We start from the raw sequence: 27,458 nt of genomic DNA, 5'->3' as shown, positions 1-27,458 counted from the left end.
TATTCATGCTCATGAGATTCGCTTCACTCACTCACTTCTCATTTCACATGTGTTTTTTTCTTGGTGCCCGCTTTGGGTCAGTCTCCCCTAAATGTTCCGAAAGGAAATTTTAAATTTGCCGTAAATCGGTTTATACTAAATCAAATAAAAAATTGAGTATAGCAGATTTGTATACATTTAATATACATTTTTATGGTCTTATAAACGAATTCAGAAACCTTCAGTAACGAAATCTTCTAGGTGGTCCCGCTAGGGAGTATGCTCTCCGGCGGGACCACTTTGAATTAATGTTTACCACAAAACTATAGATATACATTTTTTTTAACTAAGTCTACAATTATATACATATTTTATACATTTCTTTCGTATCTATTATATGTACCTACGTTAAGGTGGTCCCGCCCCAGAGCATGACACGTTTATTCACTGTGTGTTCATTATTAGCTTTTTTTACGAACTTCATACAGTTGCGCCTATTCATGTCCGTTTATTTCACTTTTTGTTTCATCGGAACAAAGACGTGTTTACAGTGGATAGAGCCTCTAAAAAAGAAACCTAGGAACTATAAAGCCCGATCGTTCAAGGCAGTAGAAAGGAAACGTACATGTATCGTAAAGCAGCCGCAGTCGGCTAAAAGTGGATCTCCCGCCAAAACGGAGTAACACAAAGTAAGTGCTCAGTCGTCCAATCAAAGCGGTTCGCGCCCTACGTCCGCTCACGCTTCTTTATCACATCGCGATAATGATTTCGAAGCGGTCGCACACGATAAACAATAACAAAATTTACTTAAAACCGCCCGCATTGACAGTTCGCTCATAGCACACCCGACCTTCGCGCCGCGAGCACATCCTCAGTGCATCCCGCATTAAAATAAATAAAATACACAATAAATAAAAAGACGAAAACCGCAGCCGGTTTGGTTCCTTCGCGTTGTTGATCGAAAAGAAGTAAAAAAATCAGGCGCACGCAAAACGAAACATTGTATCATGAAACTTCAGTTAAGTTTGAATGTGGTGTAGTTATAAAATTAAATAAAGTTAACCGTGAGGTTTTAGTGCAAGAAGAAATGAGTTAAATAAATGTGGATTGGGAAAGTGATTGCAAACGCACATCCTACAAACCTCCATTGATAGAATATTCAACAACTTTCGTCTGACCCGGCTTGGAATAAATGTGAGTGTTATTAGTTTAGTTGATTCCTATCACGTGTAATGGGGTTTACGGATAATAACCACAGATTGTTTGTTGCCGGTTTGCTGATAAAAAGTTATAAATGTCGGATAATTGTTATGACCTTAAATTCGGGTTTATCTAATCGAGTAAGTAACTTGTGTATAAACTCTTCGTGTTTTTAAAAAAAACTATTTAGTTTTTATAATTTAATAACATTCAACTATTTTTTTCGTAATTAATGACCATGGCACAAGTAGCAGTGTTCGTATACGAAGTACAAACATGGTTAAAAGTTGAATAGAAACCTACTTATTAAACTATAGTTAAATAAATTACTTTAATAAATCTTCTAGCAGTAAATGTTTATAACGACTAGGTACTTACCTACTCAAGTATCTATTTAATTAATTTTTAAATATTTCTGTTTATTGCTCACAATTATGCATCATCATTTAATTACCAATTAATTGGTGGTTAAAATTCTGCAATAGCAATTAACATGATAACTGTTGTTCGCACCTTTTTGCATCAAAATAATTTAACATATTCGATAATACCAGGATGAAAACAGATATAACTTATCAACGAGACAACGACCTAATTTTGGTCGATAAATTATTACCTAAATGATTGCAGGGTATCAAAGTATAATGCTTATTTGTAAAGAGGACCAGGGTCATGATCTTACAAAAGTTTGGAGGATAACTCGAATAAATATTACTTTATGGATGCCGGCCGGTTCCGAATCATAAGTCTATGAAAGCCTAGATTGCCAGTAAATAATAACGAATCATTTTTTTTTTTACTTTTTCTAAGCTAAGTTATTTCAAGTTTTGAAAAAGAAATCAGCATCCATCGATCTTCAACTTTTTTCCGTTTATTATTTTGTTACTTATCAAAGTTATCATATTCGTATCCTGGCTCCTCTTGTGTGCCTCTGCTTCTGCCATGACCTTCTGAATTTCTAATTTATCTCTCCTTAACTTTATCTCAATAATTTGTGATCGGCTCTACACTTGAGCAGAGACGAAAACTGATTTTAGCAATTCGCGTAGAACAGTGCCTCAGCGAGCGCAAAACTTTCTCTTTGACGTCATTTTACTTCTGTATCAACAATACCCTTTGTGGATGCGCCGCGTTTTCGGAAACGTTTAAAATAAGGCTTAACAGGCTTATTTTATGAAAACTAAAAAAAGTTGAAGAGACTCTACTCGAATTTATAATTGAGAAGAGTCATTCTTGAGATTCAATCAGAGATTGCTCTTTTTCTGGGCTTACTAAGAATAGTGCCCAAAAGTAACAGCTGTTGAAAACAAAACCCTAGTTCTGTACTAAGTACTTCTTTAAAAACATTTACCTCTAGGTACTAATAAAATATACAAGGGCCACACGAGGGTTTTGTTGACCCTTTGGAGGTCAAAACGAGGTAGCCGGCTTGTTATTCAAAACAATATGTTTACATCATATCGATTCGCTTTTGGCTTGGTGTATGTATATGGGCAGGTAGGTAACTTTGCATTGCATCTTACTCGTATAAAGTACGAGTAATATTATTTAATAACTTTGTCTTGAGGTCTTAAAATCATGGCATTTCTGTTAATAATTTCGAGAAATTAGAATAAAACAATCGTGTCCGTAATAACTTATTTCAATATGTTTATTTGTAGAGTAAGTACCACGCAAAAATGAAAAAATATATAAATCGACATCATAAGTTTAAACGTTTGTGTTATTGTGGCAATGAATGGCCCCAACCACGCCTCTAAGACGACCTATTAAATCAGTCATTAGCTTCAAATTCTGTACGAGCCATGAGTGTTCATAAAGTGTGAGGTGTGACCTCAAAACAAGTAAGGCATATACATACAATGAAGTTGTTATTTGAAACGTTTTAGGCGTCGATTAGAATAAAGTTAATGCTAATATGTCTACCTATGTAACGAGTATATTCATAACTTCAAAATTGACTCTATGTAAAGTAAAGGAATATCTCCACTATACCTTTCAAAAGTTCATATTCATAGTAAAATTCAATGACTAAGCCAGTTCATTCTAATCGATAAAAGACTGCATTGATAGGTATCTTGAATAGTTAATGTGAACTAAATGCATAATTTATGCGAAACCACAGGGCTGGCAGCCGATTAGCATATCTATTCAGAATAACAACGGAGAAAGTTAAGTAAACCCTGATGTGTTACTGAACAGGAATCCTAGCAATATTATGAGAAGATGGTACTCATTCTAGATTGCTTTAAATTGGTGTTGTCTCTCGTTAAAATAAATTTATGACATTGGTCTTCTGGAATGGGGAAACCCATATTTGATCTTATTAGCGTGCCACAATAGCTAACATAAGTATTTCATGTCAGTAGCTTTCTGGTGCATTTCATGAAGAGTAATAGGTAAGTAGGTATGCAAAAGGTTTTTAAAAGCTGCTTAAGCTTAAGCCTCGTTCTTCTCTAATTTGGGCATTGGCAAATTGCCAAGAAGATTTGCTTGGATATTTAATACTGTCAATAACTTTATAATTTTACATGGGCCATGGCGAACAGCAACCAGGTTTCTTGACCCTTTAATAATCTTTGTGTCCTCGTAGGTATGTTTATATTCTAGTCGTGTTTAATATAAGTAAAAATGTTGTGTGCTCTACTTCTTGTTGTTTGTAAATAAAAACCGAAGCAAATATTCAATGAATCAAGGCCTGTACACTAACGTATTACTAATAGTCGATCAGTCAGGGTATCAGACATTGTGTAAGTATGCTAATAAGTAGATAAGGTTATGTGCAAGTATTAGAAATCTAGGGCATGTTGCCTTTATTATGTACTAACTTTATGTTCATAAAAAGGAAACATTCCTCGTTACTGTTACTGCCTATCGTGGAAATAATGGAAAGCTGATGTTATATAAATATTATTTATTAACTAGAACCTATGTCGTAACACGGATGAGTAATATAATTTTTATAATAGGTAATTAGCTACACGACATAATGATTACCGGGTTTTTTGTCGTAAGTAGGCATACTTACATGACCTATTAATTAGATTTACTAACTATAAAATAAAATAAAATAAAAGGTGGACATGGATTTGGATGGAAATTAGGATAGCTTGGTTTGTCTTCCCTTAACGTCGTTAAGAACTATAGAATCCTGCATTTAGTTGGCTTGTTAGGTTTTAACAGTAACTGCCGATCATCTGAGTATTTAAGATGATTGAAAATAATGCCATAGAATATTGAATAAATCAAGCCCATATTCCTGCAGTCGCGTTAATAGGATAATCATAGAAAAGACGTCAGTAGTTATAGCATATCGCGTGCGCGTGCGACTGCGCGAAGCGTGGTTATTATCTGTTCCGTCAGCTGGTTCCGCTGATAGCTTGTAGAAAAACAAACTTTATTTTTTTCTAGACAGTTTTAAAATACATAACGATGTAGTCATTGTAATTATTTTGGAGTATCGCGATTTTCTAGATACCAAAAATTGTTGGTCTTCTTCTATCATAATTATGTATTAAGCAGCACTTAGTGCTGAGGATACAATCCCGGAGTTCAGTTCAAGGCAGCAATTTCACATGTGAAAACTCTTACAACCCTTTCAAGGTACGATTGGATAGGCATATCTTGGCAATCCCGCTTCATCATAGAACGTATCTGCAGCTTTCAGGCACAGCTTCAGGTGAGATTGAGATCAAGAGCCAACCCACGAGTATATCTCAAGACTGGCTGACTGAGGAGTCGCTTTTTATGGCACACGTAGCATTGAGACATCACAGTTTAGTTAAATCCAAACGGCTAAACGTAATCACACAAGCCAATACTTTTGGCTCAACTCATTGTCCGCCTAGTGCTAACTCCTTAATGATTCTCCAATAAGACAGTTATTTGTACAATAAGTGTTTTATGATGTGTTATGACAGTTGATTGGTCTCGCGGAAGTATTGCCGCGAGTTCCGCACCGACTTCGTTCCGCTACCGTTACGGGCGTTACGCTCACACGCGGGACCAGCGGCGACGGGAACCGACCGGAAGCCGATCGGCAGGGAAACTGCTTGGTTCTAGATTAATCGTCGGACATGCACTAAGTGCATAATACAGAACGAAGCTCAAAACTTGACTAAATCTATATCAATAAAAGCGAAAGGTCGCTGATTGACTGACTGACTAACTCACTCACTCATCACGAAATCTTAGAAACTACAAGTGCTGGAGTTTCAAATTTTGCGTGGGGGTTCCTTTTTAAACGTAGGTGCTCACTAAGAACGGATTTAACGAAACTCCACCCCTAAGGCGGTAAAACGGGATCCACGAGTACGAAGTCGCGGGCTAATTTTGTGAGTCTTGCACTTGTTAGCTGCATATTATCCTGCATAGTTTTAATTAATATTAATGACCAAATTATTTAATCGCACCCTCATAATTGGCCACAGGTTTCAGGTTCCTTGTGGTTGTACCTATCTAATTATAATAAGCTCTAATAAAAAACGATTATCAAAGGATGATGGGCACAAATGTATGGAAAGTGGTACCCGCTCCAATAGCCATAACCAATATATATTTTAAAAGGCCTTTAGATGTAGGAAAATGTCTGCTATGGGGCCAGTTCTAATTCACGTTTTGAAAGCAGTAATTCCACTAAGTATTATAATGAAAGTATAACACAATCATCCATGTATACGAGTATGTATTATGAATGCAATCTATTAATATAACTAAAAGAAGCATTGAAAAGGAAAGGATTATACCTACGATGAACTACCCAAGCTATTAGCCCTTTATTCGCTTTCATCATCATCATCATGATCATTTTAGCCATAGGACGTCCATTTGAACATAGGCCTCCCGCAATGATTTCCACAATGGCCGGTTGGTGGCGGCCTGCATCCAGCGCCTTCCCGCTACCTTTATGAGGTCATCGGTCCATCTTGTGGGTGGACTTATTGGGTCTTGTGGGTTTATTCGCTTTAGCAACTCATAATAAAACCCGTAAGAAGTAATAAAACTTTAACCCCTTTATTAACAAAAGTTACACCCTAGTTGAATTCTGGCTTAAATTGTCATTTGGTATGGAAATGTCATTTTAATCCAATGTTCTTCCTAGGTGTAACTTTTTATTAATAAGGGGGTAGTACTTCTTTAAATAAAAATATTTATTTCACAACTATCCCCATCAATAATTATAGAGTTAAGGAAGGATGCTGGAGCTGTAAACCCTTCCTGCCTCGCATAACCTAAGTACCATACGATGGACACGTATGATAGTTATTCTTCTTCTTCCTCGGTCCCTCGCTGATGAGGATCGCGACCACAGATAGTGTTCCTCCACAGACTGCGGTCATAAGCTGTGTGGACCGCACGATGAAAACTCCCGCCCACCGTCTTCCTCACCGCGTCCGACCATCTCGTCGGTGCCCTGCCCTGAGCGCGTCCCCCTTCATACTGTATGATACTTAGGTTACACAAAAAGTATCTTTATCTTCGAACGCAACCAGATCTGAGGCTGGTGGCCATAGTAAATGTTGTTCGTCTTGGTAAGACCTTTCAAATGACACTACAAACATAACTATTGGAGCCGGGTACCATTCTGCAAAAAAAGTATGTATATCTTCGTACACAACCAGATCTGAGGCTGGTGGTCATAGTAAAAGTTGTTCATCTTGGTAAGACCTTTCAAACGATACTAGACACATATCTATTGGAGCCGGGTACCATTTTGCCCATTGTCCTTTCCTTTATGAAGTAAACAAACATAGTAGGCATACTGGTTACAGTCAGCCCAGCAATTTGCTATGGCTCTATTTGTATAAAGGCATAGTTTGTGTTGCCACCGAGCCCATTGTTTGTGTTATCACACATAATTTAGACCGATGCAAACAACTGTATCGATTGCGACAGTTTCCTCTTTGTTATGTTGGTACATGTGTTACTTAAATGTTTACTCACGGGATATTTTTCCTTCCAATACCCATTAAGTGGAACGTGGTATTTATTCTAAAGGAATATTGTGTACAAGTTTCTTAAAAAAAAAACTATTTTTTCTTTGTGAGTCAGTACCGATTTTTGTTTATAAGAGTTATGTAAAAGTAAGTAGTTTCGATTCGACCAATGCGCCTTTACCAGGTGTTTCTATCTTCTCATCTTGGGAATAAACCAAATCTAATACTTATTAGGCTATTTCTGGGCCTGAAGTTCTGTGGGTCTAGACAAAGTGCAAATTATAATCGCAAACCAGTCGAAAAGTGGTCGAAAAGCCCCTTTTTTGTATGGAGTTTTGAAGGATTCGATTTTCGATTCGATCAAAAAGTGCGTTTTGTCTAGGGGGGCTGGTTCTGGCTACTTTTTCCCGAGACCATAGAGCGTTTTCAAGAACTTACAGACTTTTTGGTGGTCTATTTGAGATGACTGACATTCACTCTAATAAAAATAAGTTAAAAAGTCCGCGAAACCATACGTCAAAATTATCTGTAAAAAAATTATAAACTTCAAAATATAAAAAATATAAATAAAACCAAATAAAATAATCTTTAAACCTAAATAAGTATACAAGTAAACAAATACGTTAAGAAACAACAACATATTTTTAACACCGTTTTCCTCCTTCTAGGTAAATATGGGTAGCCGATGGATTCTGTTGCTCGTGGTTGCAGTGAACCTGGTGCACTGCAATGAGAACGAAATCAAAGATCCCACGCCAATTGTGTATGAGTAAGTGTAGAATAGTAATAAATCATTAAAGAATAAATGAATATGAATATGAATATGAATGAGTGAAAACACATTGTTACAAATTGATTCAACAGATATAAATTGATTTAAAATAAGTGCTGCGGTACGATTAGGTACCTATAAAAGCAAATCAAAATCAAAAATTTATAGACTGAACGAAGTCCTCTCGAAAGAGACCTTTTCTAGTAGATACCTACCTATTGAGCACACAATATTTCTCAACGTCTGGTAGAGATTCAATAAATTAAATATTGAAGATGGGTTAGTATGTATGTTGTCATTGTATCCATTTTTAATAATGAATTTGAGGGATCCGCTAAAATTTGCGGATATAGTACATACTACTACTACGATTAGATTGCATCGTCCATGAGTGTTTTTGCATAGGTACTGACTTTGAATCGACTTTGAAGATACTTCTTGTACAGTCATTCATTATAATTATCAGTTAAAATAATTAGTATCGGACATCAGTACTTAGTTTTTTAAGTGTTTATGACGTTTTGAATAGATATCGTACTTACCCGTAAAAATTCATAACAATGTTACTTTCCAAGGGTTCAAATAATGTTAGATTTTTTTAAAGATTTCACTTAACCGTTATTGTTCAAATAAGTAGGTTTGGATGTAAAATCTTGTAAACATAATCTCTTATACTGGCCCAATATCTGCGAATAGCCAATTAAGACAAGTATTATAACTTGGTCAAATATTTACTTAAAAGCAACACAGAATAAGTAATAGTACCAGCATTAATTTGTTTTGAATTTCTTTTGCAGACCATCATGGGTGTTTAAATGCATCCCGAACGTGGGTTGCCAACGAGCAGCGCACCCTCAGTCGATGATGACCACGAACTCTTCGCACGTCTTCTATGACAGCATAGATCTGTGCAGGACGGTCTGCGGCAGGTTCGGGGGCATCTGGCCCAAGCCGCTGACGGCGGGACTTAGCATGCAGACGGTGCAGATGCATCCTACGCATCTTAGGTAAGTCTTCAGCATCATCAAGATGATCATCATCATTATCAAGTCTTCTTCAGCATTTTAAAGAATAGGGAAGTGTACCCCGGAGAATTTGTGATAGTCATCACTCTTGAACTACTGCAGAATTGACAATGTTAGATACTGGAAGCATTTGGCAGAAACTAAAGTTGACAGGACAGGTCCTTTCAACTTTAGTTTCTGCATACAGTTGGCACAGAGGAATCCAACGCATCTCAGGATCCTTTGAAATATATCTGGAGACTTTGTGAGGAGTCACAAACTCATAACTAAGCCAGACACAACTGTTGAAATTGCTAGATACTGGAGTCGTCTCCCAAGTCAGTTACGGCAGGTCTTAGCATATAGACAGTGCAGATCCTTTGCATCTTAGGTAGGAGTCTTAGTCATCATCATCATTCAAAAATATGGCAGTCCAGTACTGGGCGGAAGCTTTCTCCAAGCTGGACCTTGACTCTTGAAGTCGTCATCCATCCTACGCACTTCATTCACTTGCACTTCACTTCAGTATTTTATAAGAAATTACAAATATTACCGCTGGATAATTGAAAAAGATGTCACAAATAATCACCTATCGAAGACATCTGACCGAAGGCACGGGCGATCTGGTTTAGCGTATGTTCATAAGAGGAAGTTATTAATATTGTCATGGGGAAAAGACTGCAGCATTAACTAAAATACTACTGAAGCGGACTAAAGTATGTCATGTGTCTCCTTGAACACTTGACATTGGCAGAATCACCGCGGCAATAAATCCGCGGGATAGTCCGAAAAAAATATTGCCATGGAACACAAAAACCTAATCTTTATAGGTAGGTCCCCCCAACGTTGATACTGAGAACTGTACTTTTAAACTTGGTTCTTATTAGTATAGGTGTTTGTGTCTTATCTCTACAGATAGCCTTTGACTTGCGCTTGGTTGAAAATGTTAGCGTATTGTAATTATTTGTATGCGTCATTGGACTTTTTTAATTTTAGGTATTGGTATTGCTTTGACTGGTAACTTATAGTTTTTCTGTATTAAAGCGTGATATTTATTGTAGAAAATATGGAAATCCCGAAATTAATATGTACCTAATGTTATTTAGTGACAAACAAATCATTCAGGCAAATGTTATCTATAGAATTTGTCACTAGATGCGGTCACGTCAAAGTGAATGAAAGCCCGCATAATGTATGATTACTTTGACCTGACCTCAGACCGCATCCAGTGTGGCAAATCCTTGTCGATGAAAAATACATAAAGTAAACAAAAATAACTCACTTTGTTACATGAGACAATCCAATCTATCCAGTTTCAAAAACGACCTCGTATGGATTTCAATATGCAAATATGAGGAGCTAATATTATTGGCTTTGTATAAACCCGCAAAGTCCATTCACCGCTACATCGTCGGGTACAGGTGTCTCGAGCCCGTCTATCTATTCTAGGCCGGGTGACATCGCTTGCGTCACTTGCGCACGCGACGACCCTCGGTAGGGTGGCCAGGCTACTAACGGGACACCCCACCACACTTTCCCACCACTGCAACTCCTGTATGGATCTACAGCTTGGTCTCCAATGAAACCCAACCAGTAAAGGTTGACCATAGGGGGATAGGCTACTAGCCAAACTCGGACATAGTAGTGTTTGAATTAACTACAAACTACAAGTTTAACTAAAACTATCTGAATTTGATATTTCAGTCTGGTAATTCAGAGGTTTTTAACCTTTATATTAGTAAAAAATAGGTATCACTAATTCCTCGCTTTCATTTGGTTTTACTTAGTTTTATTACATTTTTATTCAGTCGTAAAGCTGGTCACCCCAACCGCAATGCGTATACGCAATCGAGTGACAGATTTAGTACAATAACAAGATCGGTAACGGTTACACGCAATATTTATATTTTAGGAACACATAAATTATGTTGGTAAATATAAAGTGACAATAGAAATACATTATTCCTCGAGTTCTTGCTAACACATTCACAGTCGTGAAATCGGAATACAAACTTGATTTCCGGAGCATTATATTGATTTTATTTATACTTTACTTCACTAATTACATGTCTATTAAATTCATTTCAGTTTTTTAAAAGTTTTCATAATGATCTATAACACCGTAATGATTTGATAATAATATGTTTAGAGTTGTCTTACATTAAGTAGAAAAATAACCATTTACTTTTATTTAACTCTATCACTATTATTTTGATATTTAATTTTCTATTTGGTACACAAATGTGACTGTCTGTCTAACCCATATCCAATTTATTTCGGGTTTCTTTCCAAGAAATCTAAGCTTTGATTGAGCGATTACAAAGAAACTATTGAGTCGCACATTAAGGAAGGGATAGCCGGTATCTTTTCATCTGCTGGGCGCCATCCAAATATTTGACACGGTCTATATTTAGAGAACAAACAACTCTGATAAATCTATGATGCTGATAGATTTATTATTATCTACGTCGACGTACACTTGCGAGCAAAAATATGGAATCACGAAACCCCTTACAAATAAAAAGTTACACAGTTGTTGAACACTGTTTTAACGTCACTTTAAAACACTGTTCAACGAGCGTGTAAGTTTTATTAGTAAGGGGGTAAATGACTGACAGAAGATATTATAAAAATGGTACCATTTTAAAGGTGATATTTTAAACCTACTTTAAATTGATACCATAGATAGGTAAATTACTTAATCATTCAGTTCTTAAGATGACTCGGAACAAAACACGTAAAGTACAAGTGTGATGATAACAACAACAGTATTGTGTTTACTTGAAATGTCATTGAAGAGACGACCAATTAAGTTTTAATTGACTACATTTTGTATTTATGTGCAGACGACGCCACATTCAACTAAAGTTTTTTGGAAAGTCACTCCTAATACAACAATATAAGATGCCATAGTGCTCAGCTTATTGTGCTGTCTCTACAAATCTTCAAGAGCTAATCAGGAGTTCTATAATCTGATGAAAACCACATAACTACTTAAAGCAGTTGTAAAGACTTTCGTTAATGTTTTAATAGCCATTTTAGATGCGATGTGGGCGCTTCATGTCTGTTTAATGATCATCGTATCTAAATTACGATGAGCTATTTAAAGGCAGAGCTTTTTACAGCTATTTTATGGCTTTAGAAACGCTGAAAATTTGCAGGAAATTGGACTTCAGTTTTTGAGTAAAATTGGTTGGTTGTTGTAGTTATTTATTTATGACATGATTATCTCCATTAGCTCGATTATCCGACTCGAAAGATGATGAAAACACAGATCACAATATACCTACATTATATCGATTTAAAAGAAAACTTTCTTTCTGTAAACAAAACTTTGCCTACTACCGATAACACTATCTGAAAACTTTATTGTTTCCAATTTAAGATAGAGTTGATTGAAAACACTAACGAGGCTAGTATTTTCTAACGTTTTCTTACTTAATTGGACTTTTTATCTCTATTATTTTAAAACTTAATATTGTAAACGTTAAATATTAAAATGTTCTCTGGAAGAAAAATTTTCCCACCTCTCTTTCCCACCACTGCAACTCCTGTGTAGCCAGGATCTACAGCTTGACCGCCAATAAAAACCCAACCAATGAAGGTTAAGTTTGTCCCGGGAGAAAATTAAACTGTCATTGGACGTGTTCTTTGGAAGTAATATCTTGCAATTACCTACTGATCTGATTGTGAAGTAAAAAAGAAATGTTATACGTGCTGGGTTAGTTTTTCTAAAGCAAACGTGGGAAATATTTTAACAATTAAATAACCCACAGTGCGGAGGTATAAATATAGCAATATTTAATACGTAATCAGCTCTATTTGTCCTCTGTTTTAATTAATGGGTTTACTGATTAACTTTGTCAAGCCATAACTTATTATAGAGATAGTTGAACTCTAGAAATGACATCATAGAACATATCTGTACCCCCAGTGAAAAGGGAGTTAAGTCGAAAATGGTGATTTTTGGGAAATCGCATTTGAAGTTAAAAAAAATCCTGCTTCATCGCTATTAGAGATAACTTGGTGAAATATTTTTTAGGTGAAAGGTAATGTTAGATATAATTAGGCAGTGTGCCAGTTTGGGAAATATAGCCTGTGGTTTTTTCGTAATTAAATAAAAACACAGTTATATCACCATGCACGACAACTTTACATTCGTGTAAAGTGATGTAATGGGACATAAATCATTTTACACTACACTGAATTGACCACACGCTATCAAGTGTAAAGTGATACATTTTCCGCCATTTCTGTTGATAATTTTTTGTCTCTTTAATTTTAGAAAAAGTTGTAAAACAAACATAAGTAATTACACTATGAGGAATCATTATTTCAGGTTATTTAGGGTAAATCGTCCAAAAATTGTTACTTATATCAATATACACCAATTTTTTTGTGAGAAAAATAATGTGTAAACTGATCTAACTAACATAAAAGCGATCTAAGTATCCAAATAATTATGTGTAAAGTGATATAAGTGGCGATTGTATAGGAATAAGGCTAGAATTTGAGACTGAATTCTAATTATTTACTCCTTAAATGTTTATTCTGATCTGAAACTACTATTTTATTAATTATTACACCATATACCATGAATGATATCGGCCTAAATCACAAACATTATCTCCTATTTTAAAGAAAGTATAGCTGAAGCAATTGTGTAGTAAAGACCAGAAATAACAATGGTTTCACATCAACTAATTAGACAGGAGACAGAGAAAAGTTTGTTTTCTACAATTAACCTATTAGGAATCAAACCCTGGACCAGAGATGGTGATGTCAAGCTATATTGATTGCCTTTTGGCGACAGAAGGATAATATAAAAGTAAAGTCATAAAATGCATTTGTTTTTAACAAAGAGGCTTTTAAAAAGCCCTTTAACACGTCCTAGTATTACTTGAACCCTACTTTTATTTTGGGACATAAATGGGCCAGTGCTGAGAAGAAGCAGCGCAAGAAATTTAGCCACCCTTGTCAGCCTCTTCTTAAATCATAAATAACTTGAAAAAATCGAACTGCCTAAGGCGGGAATCTTCTTAAATCAATAATGACATGAATTAACAAGACATGTTATACTTGCGAGCTAAGCAGATAAAGTCCAGCCACACATGCCATTTACATAATTATTTACTTTATACATAGTATCCATTCATAAGGCCTTTCGAATATTGCACTTAGCCTTTTGATTAGACCATTGTGCGCTATTTGTAGTTTATCTTCCTATTCCAACCACTCCAGATCCCCCAGGTAGCAGCAGCCTATCTAAGTCGCTACAGACCTTCTGCAGCGACCCTGGTGATTGGAGAATTTGAGCCTGTTGATCTGCTACGCTTGTGTACTCCTTGTGCGCGTGCTGCGGTTTTTCTTCTGCCTCCATGCATCTTCTGCACAGTAGGCTGTCTGTAACAGCTATATTGTGTAGGTGTTTGTTTAACATACCTGTTATTACACTTAGGACCTTGCGGATGTTGTCCTTGTTTAGTGTTATGAGGCTGCGGGAGAATTTTTGAGAAATTGAAAAATTGACAAAGAAGCGATATAATATATGCACAACTGCATCTTTTGTTTGCCTGCATCTTTCACAATCTTTCCATTCTGTGTGGTGTTATTTTTCTATTTTGGAGCGCAGCCAGGTCTTGATATGTGCTTATGGTATCGGCATTATTATTGTTCCGGACCAAATACCGTCGTGTACAATCCCCTTCTGGCCAGTTCATCTGCTGCGTCGTTGCTCAAGGAGTTACTGTGCCCTTTGATCCACAGGAGTGCAGGGTAACGCCATTTGCGTCTGCAATGACTTAGGAGCGCGTCATGGCATTCCAATATAAGTATTATAATGTAGTATATTAAGTTGCTTTGTATTGCTTGCACTATCTGATATTATTTTTATATTCAGACCTCGGATGTCTATGGTTGCAACCACCTGTGCTGCTCTGATTGCATTCTGCTTGGAAAATTGTATTGTGTTTATCTAGTGATGTTGATATTCTTAGTATATTTAGGTAATTCGAGAAGACACCAGCTCCCGTACCTTTTTGGGTTTTGGAGCCATCAGTGTATTATCCTAACTTCATTGATTCCAGAGCAATCTTGCGTTTACGTCGTAAGCTGGATATTATATCTCCAGTCGAAGATGTGAACACAGGGAATTCTGTCGATGGGTGCCTCGGTGAGAGGTATTTCTTTTATTAGGGTTTTGTGCAGGATCGTGGAATATCCTGTCTCCTTGTTTTGCTTCTATATGCCGTTCTTACCTTTAAGTCTTAGAGCGGCTGCTTGCGCTTCCTCCTGAATGAAGAGGTCTAAAGATCTAAGATTCAGAAGGTACTCAAGTGATGTCGATGGAGTGGTTCTATACAACTAGTGGCCGCTATGTTTACTAGGCGTTGCAGGCTTTGGAGTTTTGATCTTGCTGTAGATAGTTGTGTTCTGTGCCACCACACAAGTGATCCATAATAATATGTGTAAGAGGGCCATATAACCGACGTGTAGAGCCAAAGTGTTATCTTTGGGTTGAGACCTCATCTACTACCAATGAGTCTCTAATAGGCCATTTTTATTTTGTTCTCGACATGACTCGCCCAGTTCAATTTGTTGTTAAAGGTGATGAGTTGTGTTTATAAAGAGTTCTGGTAGTTGGAGCTCTTGTAAATTCGATAATGCACTTATTAAGTACTTTTATTGACAACGTTAGGCACTATGAATTCAATTATATGTTTTACTAGTAGATATTCACCATTATTTATTAAAACTATTAACTAAAATTCTTTGATTTCAAAACTACGACATTATTTTTTCCTTTAGTCTGACGTTTGGGCTAAGTTATATCATTTTACACCAATAATTAACCACATTATTAATTGCGATTTTCAAATGTTTTTGATCTAAGTAACTTATAACATTTTACACATGTACGAAACTTTTGTGGTTAATGGTATTAGTCTAATTGAATCATTAAACACAAAATAAATAATCTTTTGTCTTTTACTTTTTGTGCTATAAATTAAGTTACATTCTTTTTCACCAGCCAACAATACATAGTTTTTTTTTGTGTATATTAATATGAGTCATCTTATATTGTTAATCACAAACTCAATCTGAACAACTTCAATCGTGTAAAAAGTAGTAACACGAGTCATACCTCTTGACACAATAAAAAAGTGAAAGAAGCCTCCGGTACACTTTGTTAAAAGTAGACATGTATCAATATACACGAAAGAAAACTCAAAATTGGTTCACAAAGCCTTACTTGTATCATTTGGCACAAAATTATTTTCTTTTCTATACGTCGTAGAAACATACCGATTAGATACAAAAATAGCTAATTTTTCAGAGATTCACATTATGTTATAAAGTCAATTTTGATCTAAGTCGAGTTAGATCCCTTTTCACTGGGGGTACAGATATGTTATTAAACTTTTCATCTCGGAAAACTACTAGATTCTTGTTCTCTACGCAGGTAGAGTCGCTGGCAAAGGGTAGAAGAAGCTTTATGTACCCTGCGGTCATGGATACCATAAAATTATATCAGGAATCAGGTAGGGCTTAAAGTTTATTCTATAAAGCCGGTGTTGGTCTGAGAAACATTTTTAAACCTTTTCTTTTTTCTCAATTAACTATATTATTTGAATGAGTTTTTACACGTATGTTTTAGTAAATCATGTAATTGGAATCTTAGAGATGCGTCCTACATTTAGACCTACTTGCAGTTATAGCTGAATAGTCGTAAACTGGTATAAATAGTTATAACAACAATGTGAAGCGTTTGCGGTTACATAATTATATGCTAACTAAAGTTCGTCGACCATCAGAGGCCGTCCACCTTTGCTTGTGTCATCTTCTTGTCATAAATAAGTTGGTTTAGTCGATATTTGTATAATAAGGAATATTCATGAGGTAAACGACCAGTAAAGGACCATTTACAATGTGCTACCAGTGGGACGTGTCTAATTTTTTTGTGTGAAGATTACGGTTACTTCTATTGTTCCTACTTTGTCAACAAGAAGTGGCAATTGTTTTTAATGTTGCACACTTAAAAAATAATTAAAGTCAGTTATTTTACTTGTCACGTTAATGTTTTGGCTGTAGTGTACAATGCCTTGTCCTTTTATTCAAAGAATTGCAGTGTCATTTACTCAGATGATGAAGATTTAGAAGTACGGTGACATGCGAAATAATAGCACTATGCCTTCGGTAAAGTGAATTTGGTCTTAGGTATTCATCCAGATTCTTGTCATAGATCATAGAAATAAGTTAAATGACTGGTATTACCATAGCTGTTAAAAAAATTAAGATACCGCTAAGTATCATGAACCCCGAAATACGTCTGCATATTTTATGTTTGAATTCATGACACCAAAAGTTAACGGAACTCTAAGGATTAACGGACCATTGTTAACCTTCGACCCCTTCGAAGATAAATAATCCTTATTTTACGCGTACAAAAAACGGCTAAAGCGCAGCGGGACGCGCACGTCTACTCGCTGCAATTTTATTTGTCGCATTTACAAATCACGATTAACGATTGCTATTTCGTGGCCTAAGATGGTTTCATCCACGAAGACGCGCCCCGCCAATTTTTAGTCGAGGGAAGCCCGAAGTGCGGGTTTGATCCGAGCAAACCGAGCGTCATTGTAGTAGTAGTGTGTAGCGTGTCTCCTGTATTAAACGCATAAGGGGCGCATACACGAACCAGAGCTTAAAAACTTCACGAAGTTGTATCAAGTAGGTACACTGTAGGAGTATGCTGAGTGTTTAGATTTTTAAAATCTGAAAGTAAGAATAATGGTGTAACTACGAATGACTGTTACTCTTGACCTTTCGAAAAGACTGCGATAGTTACTTGCCTTGGTTAAGGCCGGGTAGCAGAGAAAATGGCGAAAATGAGGTTTTCATTTTTCATTTTTGAGGTACTAGACAGTAAAATTAAAGGCTAAGATTTTTATTGGGCATAGTTGAGGATATTTTCTAGGGCTATTAACGGATGGAAACACGATTTGACGAAGTTGACTCGATAGAATAAATTCCCAAAGTTACCTCTATTCGTTTTCTATTTATGGTTTTATTTTTAAAATAAGCGATTTGAGATTCTAAATCTTTTACTAAACTAAAGTTCAGAAATAACTTGAGGGCTTTTAACGGATGAAATTTTTATATTGCGTCTTATTTAGTTACTACTAGCTTTCCGCCCGCGGCTTCGCCCGCGTGGAATTTTGTCTGTCACAGAAAAACTTTATCGCGCGCGTCCCTGTTTCAAAAACCGGGATAAAAACTATCCTATGTTCTTTCCCGGGACTCAAACTATCTCTATGCCAAATTTCATCAAAATCGGTTGCGAGGTTTAAGCGGGAAAGCGTAACAGACAGACAGACAGACAGACAGACAGACAGAGTTACTTTCGCATTTATAATATTAGTTGGGATGTTAAAAAATGTGGAAAAAATCGTCCATGACGGCTTGGACAATCTCAATCAGTCGCGCGGTGGCGCTTACGGAGGACGGACGCGTGTCAGTTTTTTGGCCGTGACAGTTCGCGATTTGTCAATATTTTTGACAATGATGACTTTGATGAGTCACAGTATAATAATATCAGTGTTACTGGAGAAAGCTTAAATTCAATTCAATTTTGTCTACCTATTGAAATTTAAATCGTTCGCATCCTTTTAAACGAAGACTCTACTCATGATACATAGTATATTCCTCAAATATGAGACAAAACCAATGAGTTAAAATTACATTTTAATAGTACCTACATACAATCGTCTTACACTCTTTAGAAGAGCACACTGACACAAATAAATAATAAAAAATACTGTCTAAGGTCTGTAGCTAAAGGTCTAAGCTGTAAGATAGAAGAATCTTCTAGCCAAAAAGATGGCAGATGCAGCAGATGTCAACGGATTTAAAACTGGAGTTCATATGACTCCTTGTAGACTCGAGTCTCTAGAGCGTTCCTTCCTCCACCATGCGTAAGAATTTTCACAAAAATACTGTCTAAGGTCTGTAGCTAAAGGTCTACGCTGCAAGATGGAAGAATCTTCTAACCAAAAAGATGGCAGATGCAGCAGATGTCAACGGATTTAAAACTGGAGTTGATGTGACTCCTTGTAGACTTGAGTTTCTAGAGCGTCCCTTCCTCCACCATGCGTAAAAGTTTTCCAAAAATACTGTCTGAGGTCTGTAATAAAAGTCTAAACTGTAAGATAGAAGAATCTTTTAGCCAAAAACATGGCAGATGCAGCATATATCAACGGATTTATGACTGGACTGGCACCACCTTGCAATGTCATCCTCTCATTGTTATTTGTAATATAAATTATTTTTAAAATGTATTTAAAAAATAAAATGTTCGTTTTATTATTTCAATAATCTGACCTCTCAACTCAACTACACTACACAAACACCTTTGTTCGCAACTGTACTGACGAAACCTCGATATTATATCGTTCATTTAAGATGGCAAGCTTTTTGCTGCGGTAATGCACTCCAGGTAACTGTGTGTGATGCTTATTGCTCATAGTGATTTTCGATACAGAGCCCCGTACATACGTTATACATAAATTATGGAAAGAAAACACCCAGACCAATACAAACAAATATGTATGCAATTTTAGTATGATATTTTTATTTATTAATAAACAAAAAGACTGAACAAAATTGATGCGTGTACTGATTAATGTAATTAACCACATGCAAAGCTTTGTGAATTGCAACAACTATAATTTATTATCCAAGCTCTAAATAATCGCTACTACGAGTAACTGATCATAAAAAATGTTTTCCAATCGCTCAAGCTCCCGAGGATCTACCGATAGGTCGGGTGACGTAATCTTGAAATTCTTTTAGCCGGCGCGGAACTTCCGGAAGGTCGGGTGACGCCACGCCTCTTTGAACCGTGTTTACTTTGGCAGTTATATTCTGTTTATTCGATTCTAAAATATATTCCCCAAAATTTTGAAAGTTGTTTTAATTTGTATCACTTGGATATGATTTGTATTAGAAAGTGCTGTGAGTGTGACGCTTGAACGGAAGGAAGTCAACCTAACCTAACCAACTGCGTATTTCCAAACTGCGTATTTCTATACTGTGTAGCCGCGAGAGCTCTTTGGCGCGCTGTCTTCGGCGAAGTATTGCGCGCGCAGATTTTGACAGCGCGAAATACCTACTTTAGCAGAAATACCAAGCCTTAAATGTTACGTTTTTGCGTCGAGCTAACGGACAATTTTTCAATAGCCAAATATGCGACTATTATTACCATTTACTTACTCAAGCATGACATAGAGGAGGATACCTATGTTCCACGAATAAACGAATTTTGATTTGATTTGAATTCCACAATTTAGATGCTCTATTAAATTTTAAATTTTACTGGATTTAAAAGAAACTTAAACCACGCTTTAACCGTTCGTAGGTAATATCTAATTCACACGTAATTAGACATAATTATATGCGTAATTAAGAGTAAAATAATGAGAATGAGAAAATTAACTATTCATTTAGTAATAGATCTAAGGATTGCGTGTTGGTACATAAAATACAGCAAGAATAAAATAATAAACAATAGTTTAACACTTTCGCGTTGCATGATTACTTATTTTACGTAGGTAGTAAAAGCATGCAATCTCGGTTTATTTCACAGATTAATAGACTCCACAATCAGCGTCGTGACTGTTAAACATATAAATATCTAGTAGTGTTAAATATATCTCACCTACCCACCTATTATCTTTAAATCATTAGACATTCAATCATTAGTCTAAGTACTCATAGCTTGTATTGTAGGAATTAGACACCGATAGCAACATACTCGTACATTCAATCCATTTTGGAAATACATATTAAAGGGCATATCACCCAAAAAAATACAAACAGTTGTCCATGTAAACAAAAGTACCTATTGGGCGAAAATCAAATCCGCGAACTTCGACGTAGTAATAGAGTTCTCAACTACAAAGTTAAAACAGTTGTCTATATGTTTCAAATTTAAAGCAGTATACCATTAAATCCCGTTCTAAAAAGTCGTTAATCCAATTCACAGATATGACCTGAGCGACGTGCCAGCCGAGGCTCGGGAGCTCATAGCGCAGATGACGCAAGTGGCGTCCTCCAACCTCCTGGCGGAGTGCAGAGGGAACGTCACCGAGGTGGTGGACACGTCTGTCGTGGTCTACCTGGTGGTCACTTCGGGGAACCTGGACCTGACTTGGGACACGGATGAGAAGTACGACCTGGATGTCCAGACTAAGAGTACGTATTCATACCTTAAAGTCAGGACTTTAAGCCTGGGAATTTACAAGTGCCAGCAACGCACTTGATAATCGCTTATCATTAGGTGATCCGTTTGCCTCCTCCTGTCCCATAAAAAAAAGTTAGTTTAATGTGCTTCCATAAAGTGGATTTTGATAAAATAAAGATGATGCAACTACCTACATGTTTTGATGTTTATTACATCTTTTAATCTTTCAAAGACAGTCCGTTTACTTTCATATACAACAGTTAGCTTCCTACCACTTTATAGGTTACAATAAATACAATCAAAAGTTTATATTTAATGTGAATTATGAGTCAGATCAACATACCCGAAATAATTTACAAAAATCTAATTTAAATACAATTTTTCATGTTTTAGATCAAAAAGTATCAGTAACAATAACTGCAGCAACAGTATACGGAGCTCGGCACGGTTTAGAGACATTCACCCAGCTCGTCACGGCAGACAGACCAGAATACTCGGATCAAACTCGCTGTGCTCTCCGCGTCATATCCGGTGCAAGAATCAAGGACTACCCTGCTTACAGGCATAGAGGACTAGTCCTGGATACATCAAGACACTTTATTCCCATGAAGGACATCAAAAGAACCATCGACGGAATGGCTGCATCGAAACTGAACGTCTTCCATTGGCATGTGACTGATTCGCACAGCTTTCCGTTGGAATCAACGAGGGTACCACAGTTTACAAGGTTGTTACCTGTTAGTTAAATCCAAGAACCAAGTCAAGCCATCCTCTTTTCTCCCTTTCAGCCTGTCCTGAAAAAGACATGTTTCATCTACTCTTTTCAGCACTGTGTACCTACATTCTAACTAGACTAGACTTTAGATATCCTGGGTTCGATTCCCAGTGCGTGCAGATTTTTCTGTTCGGTTTGGTTAGTGCCAAAGCTTGTTCTAAGTCCGCCTGGCTTCGATCTTATCTAAGTATGTCGCCATAACAATAATGTTAGCAGCATTGCGTATATTCCGGCAGTTGGAATAAAAATAGCCAGTTCCACTGTGCTTGAGGATTCCGGGTGAAGTTCGCTTCTTCTTCAGCTTGACCATAATTTTCCACCAGATGAAAAAAAAAATAGCATCACTATTTCTTTCCCAGATACGGCGCATACTCATCATCCGAAATCTACTCTGCAGAAGAAGTGCGTCAGTTGATCAAGTACGCCCAGATTCGTGGTGTGCGAGTCGTCATTGAAATCGACTCTCCTGCGCATGCAGGAAATGGCTGGCAGTGGGGACAGGTAATTTGGGAAATAATGTGTATGCTACACATTAATTAAAGTAAAAAGATCGCCAATATACTCGTAATAGTATTTTTAATTAAAAAGTCTTATCAAAGATTATACAGAACACTTCAATTGCTAAATTGAATTTTCGGACAGATTAACTTATTATTGATACCGTTTGATAGAGCTCATGAAGCACTTTCAGGATCAGTGACCAGTATTTCGATATCTTGTGTAGTTTAAAATGTTTTATCAAATATAATTATTGGATTTGATTTGAAATAATGAAAATGAAATGTTTTATTCAGCGACACAAAACAACACCAAGAAAATAATCGAGTGAGATCACTTATCGTTTTCACCATGTATGTTACTCTGAACTTTTTCATCTTTTCAGGACTACGGCTTTGGTGACCTAGCAGTCTGTGTGAATACTGAGCCCTGGCGAGGGCTATGTATCCAGCCTCCGTGTGGCCAACTGAACCCTGCTAACCCTACTATGTACAGGGTTCTGAGAAACCTGTACAAGGATCTAGCAGAAGCTCTGCCCAAACCTGCCCTTTTCCATATGGGTGGTGATGAGGTCAGTTAAGTATATCAAAACGGAATATCATCCTAATATCCACTTCGCTCATGTCGCTCGAATCACCAAACGAAGCACTGGGTAATAAGGTATTCCAGAAGGCTGAGCTTCATCATCATTTCAGCCACAGGATGTCAAATGCTGAACATAAGCCTCCCCTAATGATTTCCACATCGCCCGGTTGTTAGCGGCCTGCATCCAGAGCCTTCCTGCCTGGCTGAGCTTAATTTTTTTAAATATGGAATAACTTTTACAAAAATAATTTGAACTAACCCTTACTAAAGTGATTGAATTCTTCGTTTATTAGGTATTCTTCCCGTGCTGGAACTCAAGCGAGCAGATCCGGACATACATGCAAGAGAAGGGTCTCAATACAACGACGGAAGGTTTCCTTCGGCTCTGGTCGGAGTTCCACGAGACCATACTTTCCATTTGGGACGAGGAGCTGAAGGCAATAGGGACCGACGCCCAGCCAGTGATACTCTGGTCTTCAGCGCTGACCAAGGCAAACTACATACAGAGATTCCTCAATAAGGACAGGTAATACAGTTACTAGAGCAGTAGTCTGCAGGGCTACTCCGAAACGCTTTTTTCGTAGTTTTGAGTCTATCTGTTACTGTCGCTCATACTGGCAACTGCTTTTGCGTGAGATAGATGGCAATGTGAATGTTCAGAACTTCGGAGAACATTTTTCGGAGTAACCCAGCAGTCATAATGAGCATGTTTTGCATCTTTCTTAGTATCTTATGTAAAATAAGTTATTATGAATAGATTTTTTTCAGAAATAGATAAAATAAATTATTCTTCTAATGTAATTTGCTTGGGTCTGAATTTAGTTCTGCACTTTTAATTTAGATTTAAAATATGGACCCAGCCAGGACTATCTGTTTGCTTACTTTTTGCCCATAATAATATGATGTCATTAATTTCGATTATAAAAGTTGTGATCATGCGAGAAGCCTTGCTTTTTCACGTTTTAAACAAACTTTCAGCTTACCCGATTAATTTCTCTTTTTAGATACGTCATCGAAGTCTGGGAACCCTTAGACAGTCCTCTCTTAATGGAACTGCTTCGTCTCGGCTACAGAACTATCAGCGTCCCCAAAGATGTTTGGTACTTAGACCACGGTTTCTGGGGTTCCACCAAGTTTTCCAACTGGAGGAGAATGTACGCGTATATCCTGCCAAAGAGCCAGCACATGTTGGGAGGAGAAGTCGCTATGTGGAGCGAGTATGTGGATAAGGAGGTTTTAGGTAAGTGACAACTTAATAAATAGATATTTTTTTATTAGTTAACTAGCTTTCCGCCAGCGTGAAAAAAGGACTGTTTTTAGGGTTTTCACGGAAATTGTTCGAAATTTTTTCGCCGTAAAAACCATCCTTGGACTTTAAAGAACATAAAAAAGGAATTGGTAAATTTTTTCCAGGCATTATTCAGTTATGTGCTTACCAACACATTTTGCGATTTATTTTTAAATTATATTAGATAAAATTCTGTTTCTACCTTTCTTCAGCAAAAAGGCTATTATTATTTTAGTTTCATATAAAATATGGTTGATGGGAAAAATCATTAAGCACTTTATTACATGGGAAACACACTACAGTTCTAAACGATAACCGGATAATATTATCTTTTTCGTGGTACCTAAGTATGATAATATGATACTCCAACTGAAACAAGATATCACGATTTTTATCAGATACTCGTATAGTTTAAAGAGCAATTTCGCCATTCGCCAATTTTGTACGAAAAGTTTTTGTGGCAAATTATTAAGTTATTTTTTTTAGTTGGATCTTTGTAATCTACACAAATCCTGAATTTTTTTTTAAATCTCTATCAAAAGATTCGTCAGAACCAAATGTATTGACATCTGCGTGGCCGACATCACAATATCAAACTGTATTTTTTGTTGCAAAATTGTGCTTACCAGAACTACATATTTATGATATCAGTGTTTAGCTAGACGTACTGTTGTCTATATTTAAAAAAACCGGCCAAGTGCGTGTCGGACTCACGCACAAAGGGTTCCGTACCATTGATTTATGAAATTAAAATTATTATTTTTTAATTTAAGTTATTTGTATGAAAGATTACGCGGTAATAAGCGGTTTACGATTTACGAGGTATTAAAAAAAAACTACTTACTAGATCTCATTCAAAACAATTTTCGTTGGTAGTTTTTATAGTAATGTACATCATATGTTTTTTTAAGATTTATCATTTTCTTATTTTAGAAGTTAGAGGGGGGGGGGGGGGGACCAACTTTTTTCCACTTTGGAAGCGTCTGTCACGCAAACTATTCGGTTTAGAAAAAAAGTATTTTAGAAACCTCTATATCATTTTTGAAGACCTATCCATAAATACCCCACACGTAATGTGTATTATTTTTTTATTTTTGTATCAAAATCTTAATGCGGTTCACAGAATACATGTACTTACCAAGTTTCAACAGTATAGCTCTTATAGTTTCGGAAAAAAAATGGCTGTGACATACGGATGGACGGACGGACGGACGGAAAGACAGACAGACATGACGAATCTATAAGGGTTCCATTTTTTGCCATTTGGCTACGGAACCCTAAAAACTATCCCAAAGGTCTTAAAAAGTATTCAATTCTTGATCTTCATTCTACAGATACACGCATCTGGCCCCGCGCCGCCGCCGTGGCCGAAAGGCTATGGGCCGATCCGATGTCCACGGCCAGTGCTGCAGAACCTCGGCTCCAAAGGTTCCGCTCTCGTCTGCAAGCCCGAGGCCTTCGTCCTGACGCCATGTCGCCGGCCTGGTGCGAACAGCACGATGGCAGATGCTTGTAGAGATAATAAGTGACAGTGGCTGTAGGAAGATAGATGAGATGTGACAGTGCAGTGGCTGAAAGGACTTCGTGCGAAGCCGTGACATGTAAAAACAAGTGACGGTTGGCTTGGTTTGGTGCAAAACCGTGAAGCATATAAAAAGAAAGCTGACAATTACTGAAAGGACTTGATCCAATGCATTGAAACATAATTTAAAAAAGCAATGTCACAGTTGCCGAAATGGCTTGGTCTGTGGCTGTGAAACACATGAAAAAAGTTATGTGACAGTTGCTGAAAGGACGGTCATGGCCGCTTATCAATGTGACAGGACTGTGCCTTCGTGTTTGTGAATTTGGATGTCTACCCTTAAATTGTTTCTAGATAGTCGATCTACTTAGGTACTTACTTATCAAAATGACTACATAGGACACAGTCAAAACTAATTTACCTATTTAATTAGGGTTACAGTTACGACTGATTTTGATTTTTTGAGGTTTTACTTGAAATGGACCTTGCAGAAGAAGAAAGGGTTGTACAAATGTACAAGTGACAGAGACGAATAAGTAGAGCCGATATTTCATATGAGGAGATATCGCAAAGACAATCCAATATCCGGATTTAATTGAAGTCTAGCTGATGAGGTTGCTGATGTTTGTTCACGTAAATTATGTAATGTGGTGCTAATTTCCAAAAGTTTAAGAATAGGTTTATAGGCATGACTAGTAAGATGTAGTAGTGATTCAGTATCGGAATGGCCTTAAAGTTGTTGTGGCAGGCATTTTGCCAGCAGGGTAACATATTATGCCCATCAAGTTATATTCCTTCAGAAATTATGCCTGAATGATTTTTGTACATTTGTCAAAAATGACAAAATCATTTACTTAGGGATACGATGACTACGTCATACAAAAAGAACTGAAAAAAGACTATGAGGGTATGAAGAACTGACTGAAATAATATTATAAATTATGTATATGATACTTACTAGCAAGTATTTAAGTGTTTTAGTTACCATAACTCGAAAAATATTGTTTGATACATAAAATACCTACGCGAAGTGAAAGATTAAAATTCTTTAAGCGCTGATAAATGCTGTCCGTTTATGTACAAACAATCGTTTAATGCAATTATTTAAAGATATATCTTTAGGAAAACTAAATTAATATGTATGCACGTTATCTGCCTGTGCACTTATAAAATAATTTTACAACAAGTCGTTAGTACATTTTGTATTAGTAGTTAATGGTCCGTGAATGTTAAAATATATTTATTTGAGATTAATTATTGTCAAGTAAAGATTTAAAGGCTTGTTACCTTAAGTTTTATTGTGATACTTTACAATAAATATGTTTATTACCAATAATTAGGGTATTGTAATTTTGTTCAATAGAAATACATGGTGCTATTACAACTAAAGGTTTTATTTATTTGATCCTACCCACATTAGCTAAAAAAAGTCCAGTTGAGAGCATCAGTATAGATCATGCATGAGTATGCTTGCCAAAATAATTAAAAACATATTTAAATGTTTACTTCATTTTTACTTTATTGTGATAAATAATAATTATTTACATGAAATGTACATTATAAAGCATTTTACAGCTAAAAATTTTGATATTATTATAACAAAGTAGAGTACATAGTGCTATCAGAACCTAAGGCGTTAACACATAACTAACTATCTTACA

The 27,458-nt window shown here is 36.5% G+C and overlaps 1 protein-coding gene across 2 annotated transcripts; it reads left to right on the top strand.

Annotated features, from left to right (window-relative positions):
- Positions 1-567: 567 nt before the first annotated feature.
- On the top strand, positions 568-26,282 carry LOC135077653 (chitooligosaccharidolytic beta-N-acetylglucosaminidase). 2 transcript variants are annotated; one of them, XM_063972213.1, is made up of 10 exons: positions 568-668; positions 7,784-7,884; positions 8,685-8,894; positions 20,932-21,140; positions 21,523-21,856; positions 22,264-22,405; positions 22,788-22,973; positions 23,281-23,513; positions 23,992-24,227; positions 25,610-26,282. In XM_063972213.1, exons 2-10 carry the CDS (start codon positions 7,790-7,792, stop codon positions 25,789-25,791), a joined length of 1,827 nt encoding a protein of 608 aa, XP_063828283.1. In that variant the 5' UTR covers positions 568-668; positions 7,784-7,789; the 3' UTR covers positions 25,792-26,282. The 2 variants fall into 2 exon arrangements, with proteins under 2 accessions (XP_063828283.1, XP_063828282.1); XM_063972212.1 differs by lacking the exon at positions 568-668 and adding an exon at positions 679-1,173.
- Positions 26,283-27,458: the final 1,176 nt, after the last annotated feature.

This window comes from Ostrinia nubilalis, chromosome 13 (assembly GCF_963855985.1).
Source record: "Ostrinia nubilalis chromosome 13, ilOstNubi1.1, whole genome shotgun sequence".
NCBI lineage: Eukaryota > Metazoa > Arthropoda > Insecta > Lepidoptera > Crambidae > Ostrinia > Ostrinia nubilalis.
Note: the sequence above shows the minus strand (reverse complement) of the source record. Positions and strands in the feature narration are given on the sequence as shown.

Bases quoted from the DNA above. Each gene is read 5' to 3' on its own strand.
- LOC135077653 (XM_063972213.1), top strand. From the start codon at position 7,790: ATGGGTAGCCGATGGATTCTGTTGCTCGTGGTTGCAGTGAACCTGGTG. The intron at 8,895-20,931 runs GTAAGTCTTCAG...TCCAATTCACAG, and splicing joins ATGCATCCTACGCATCTTAG to ATATGACCTGAGCGACGTGC. The intron at 23,514-23,991 runs GTAATACAGTTA...TTCTCTTTTTAG, and splicing joins AGATTCCTCAATAAGGACAG to ATACGTCATCGAAGTCTGGG.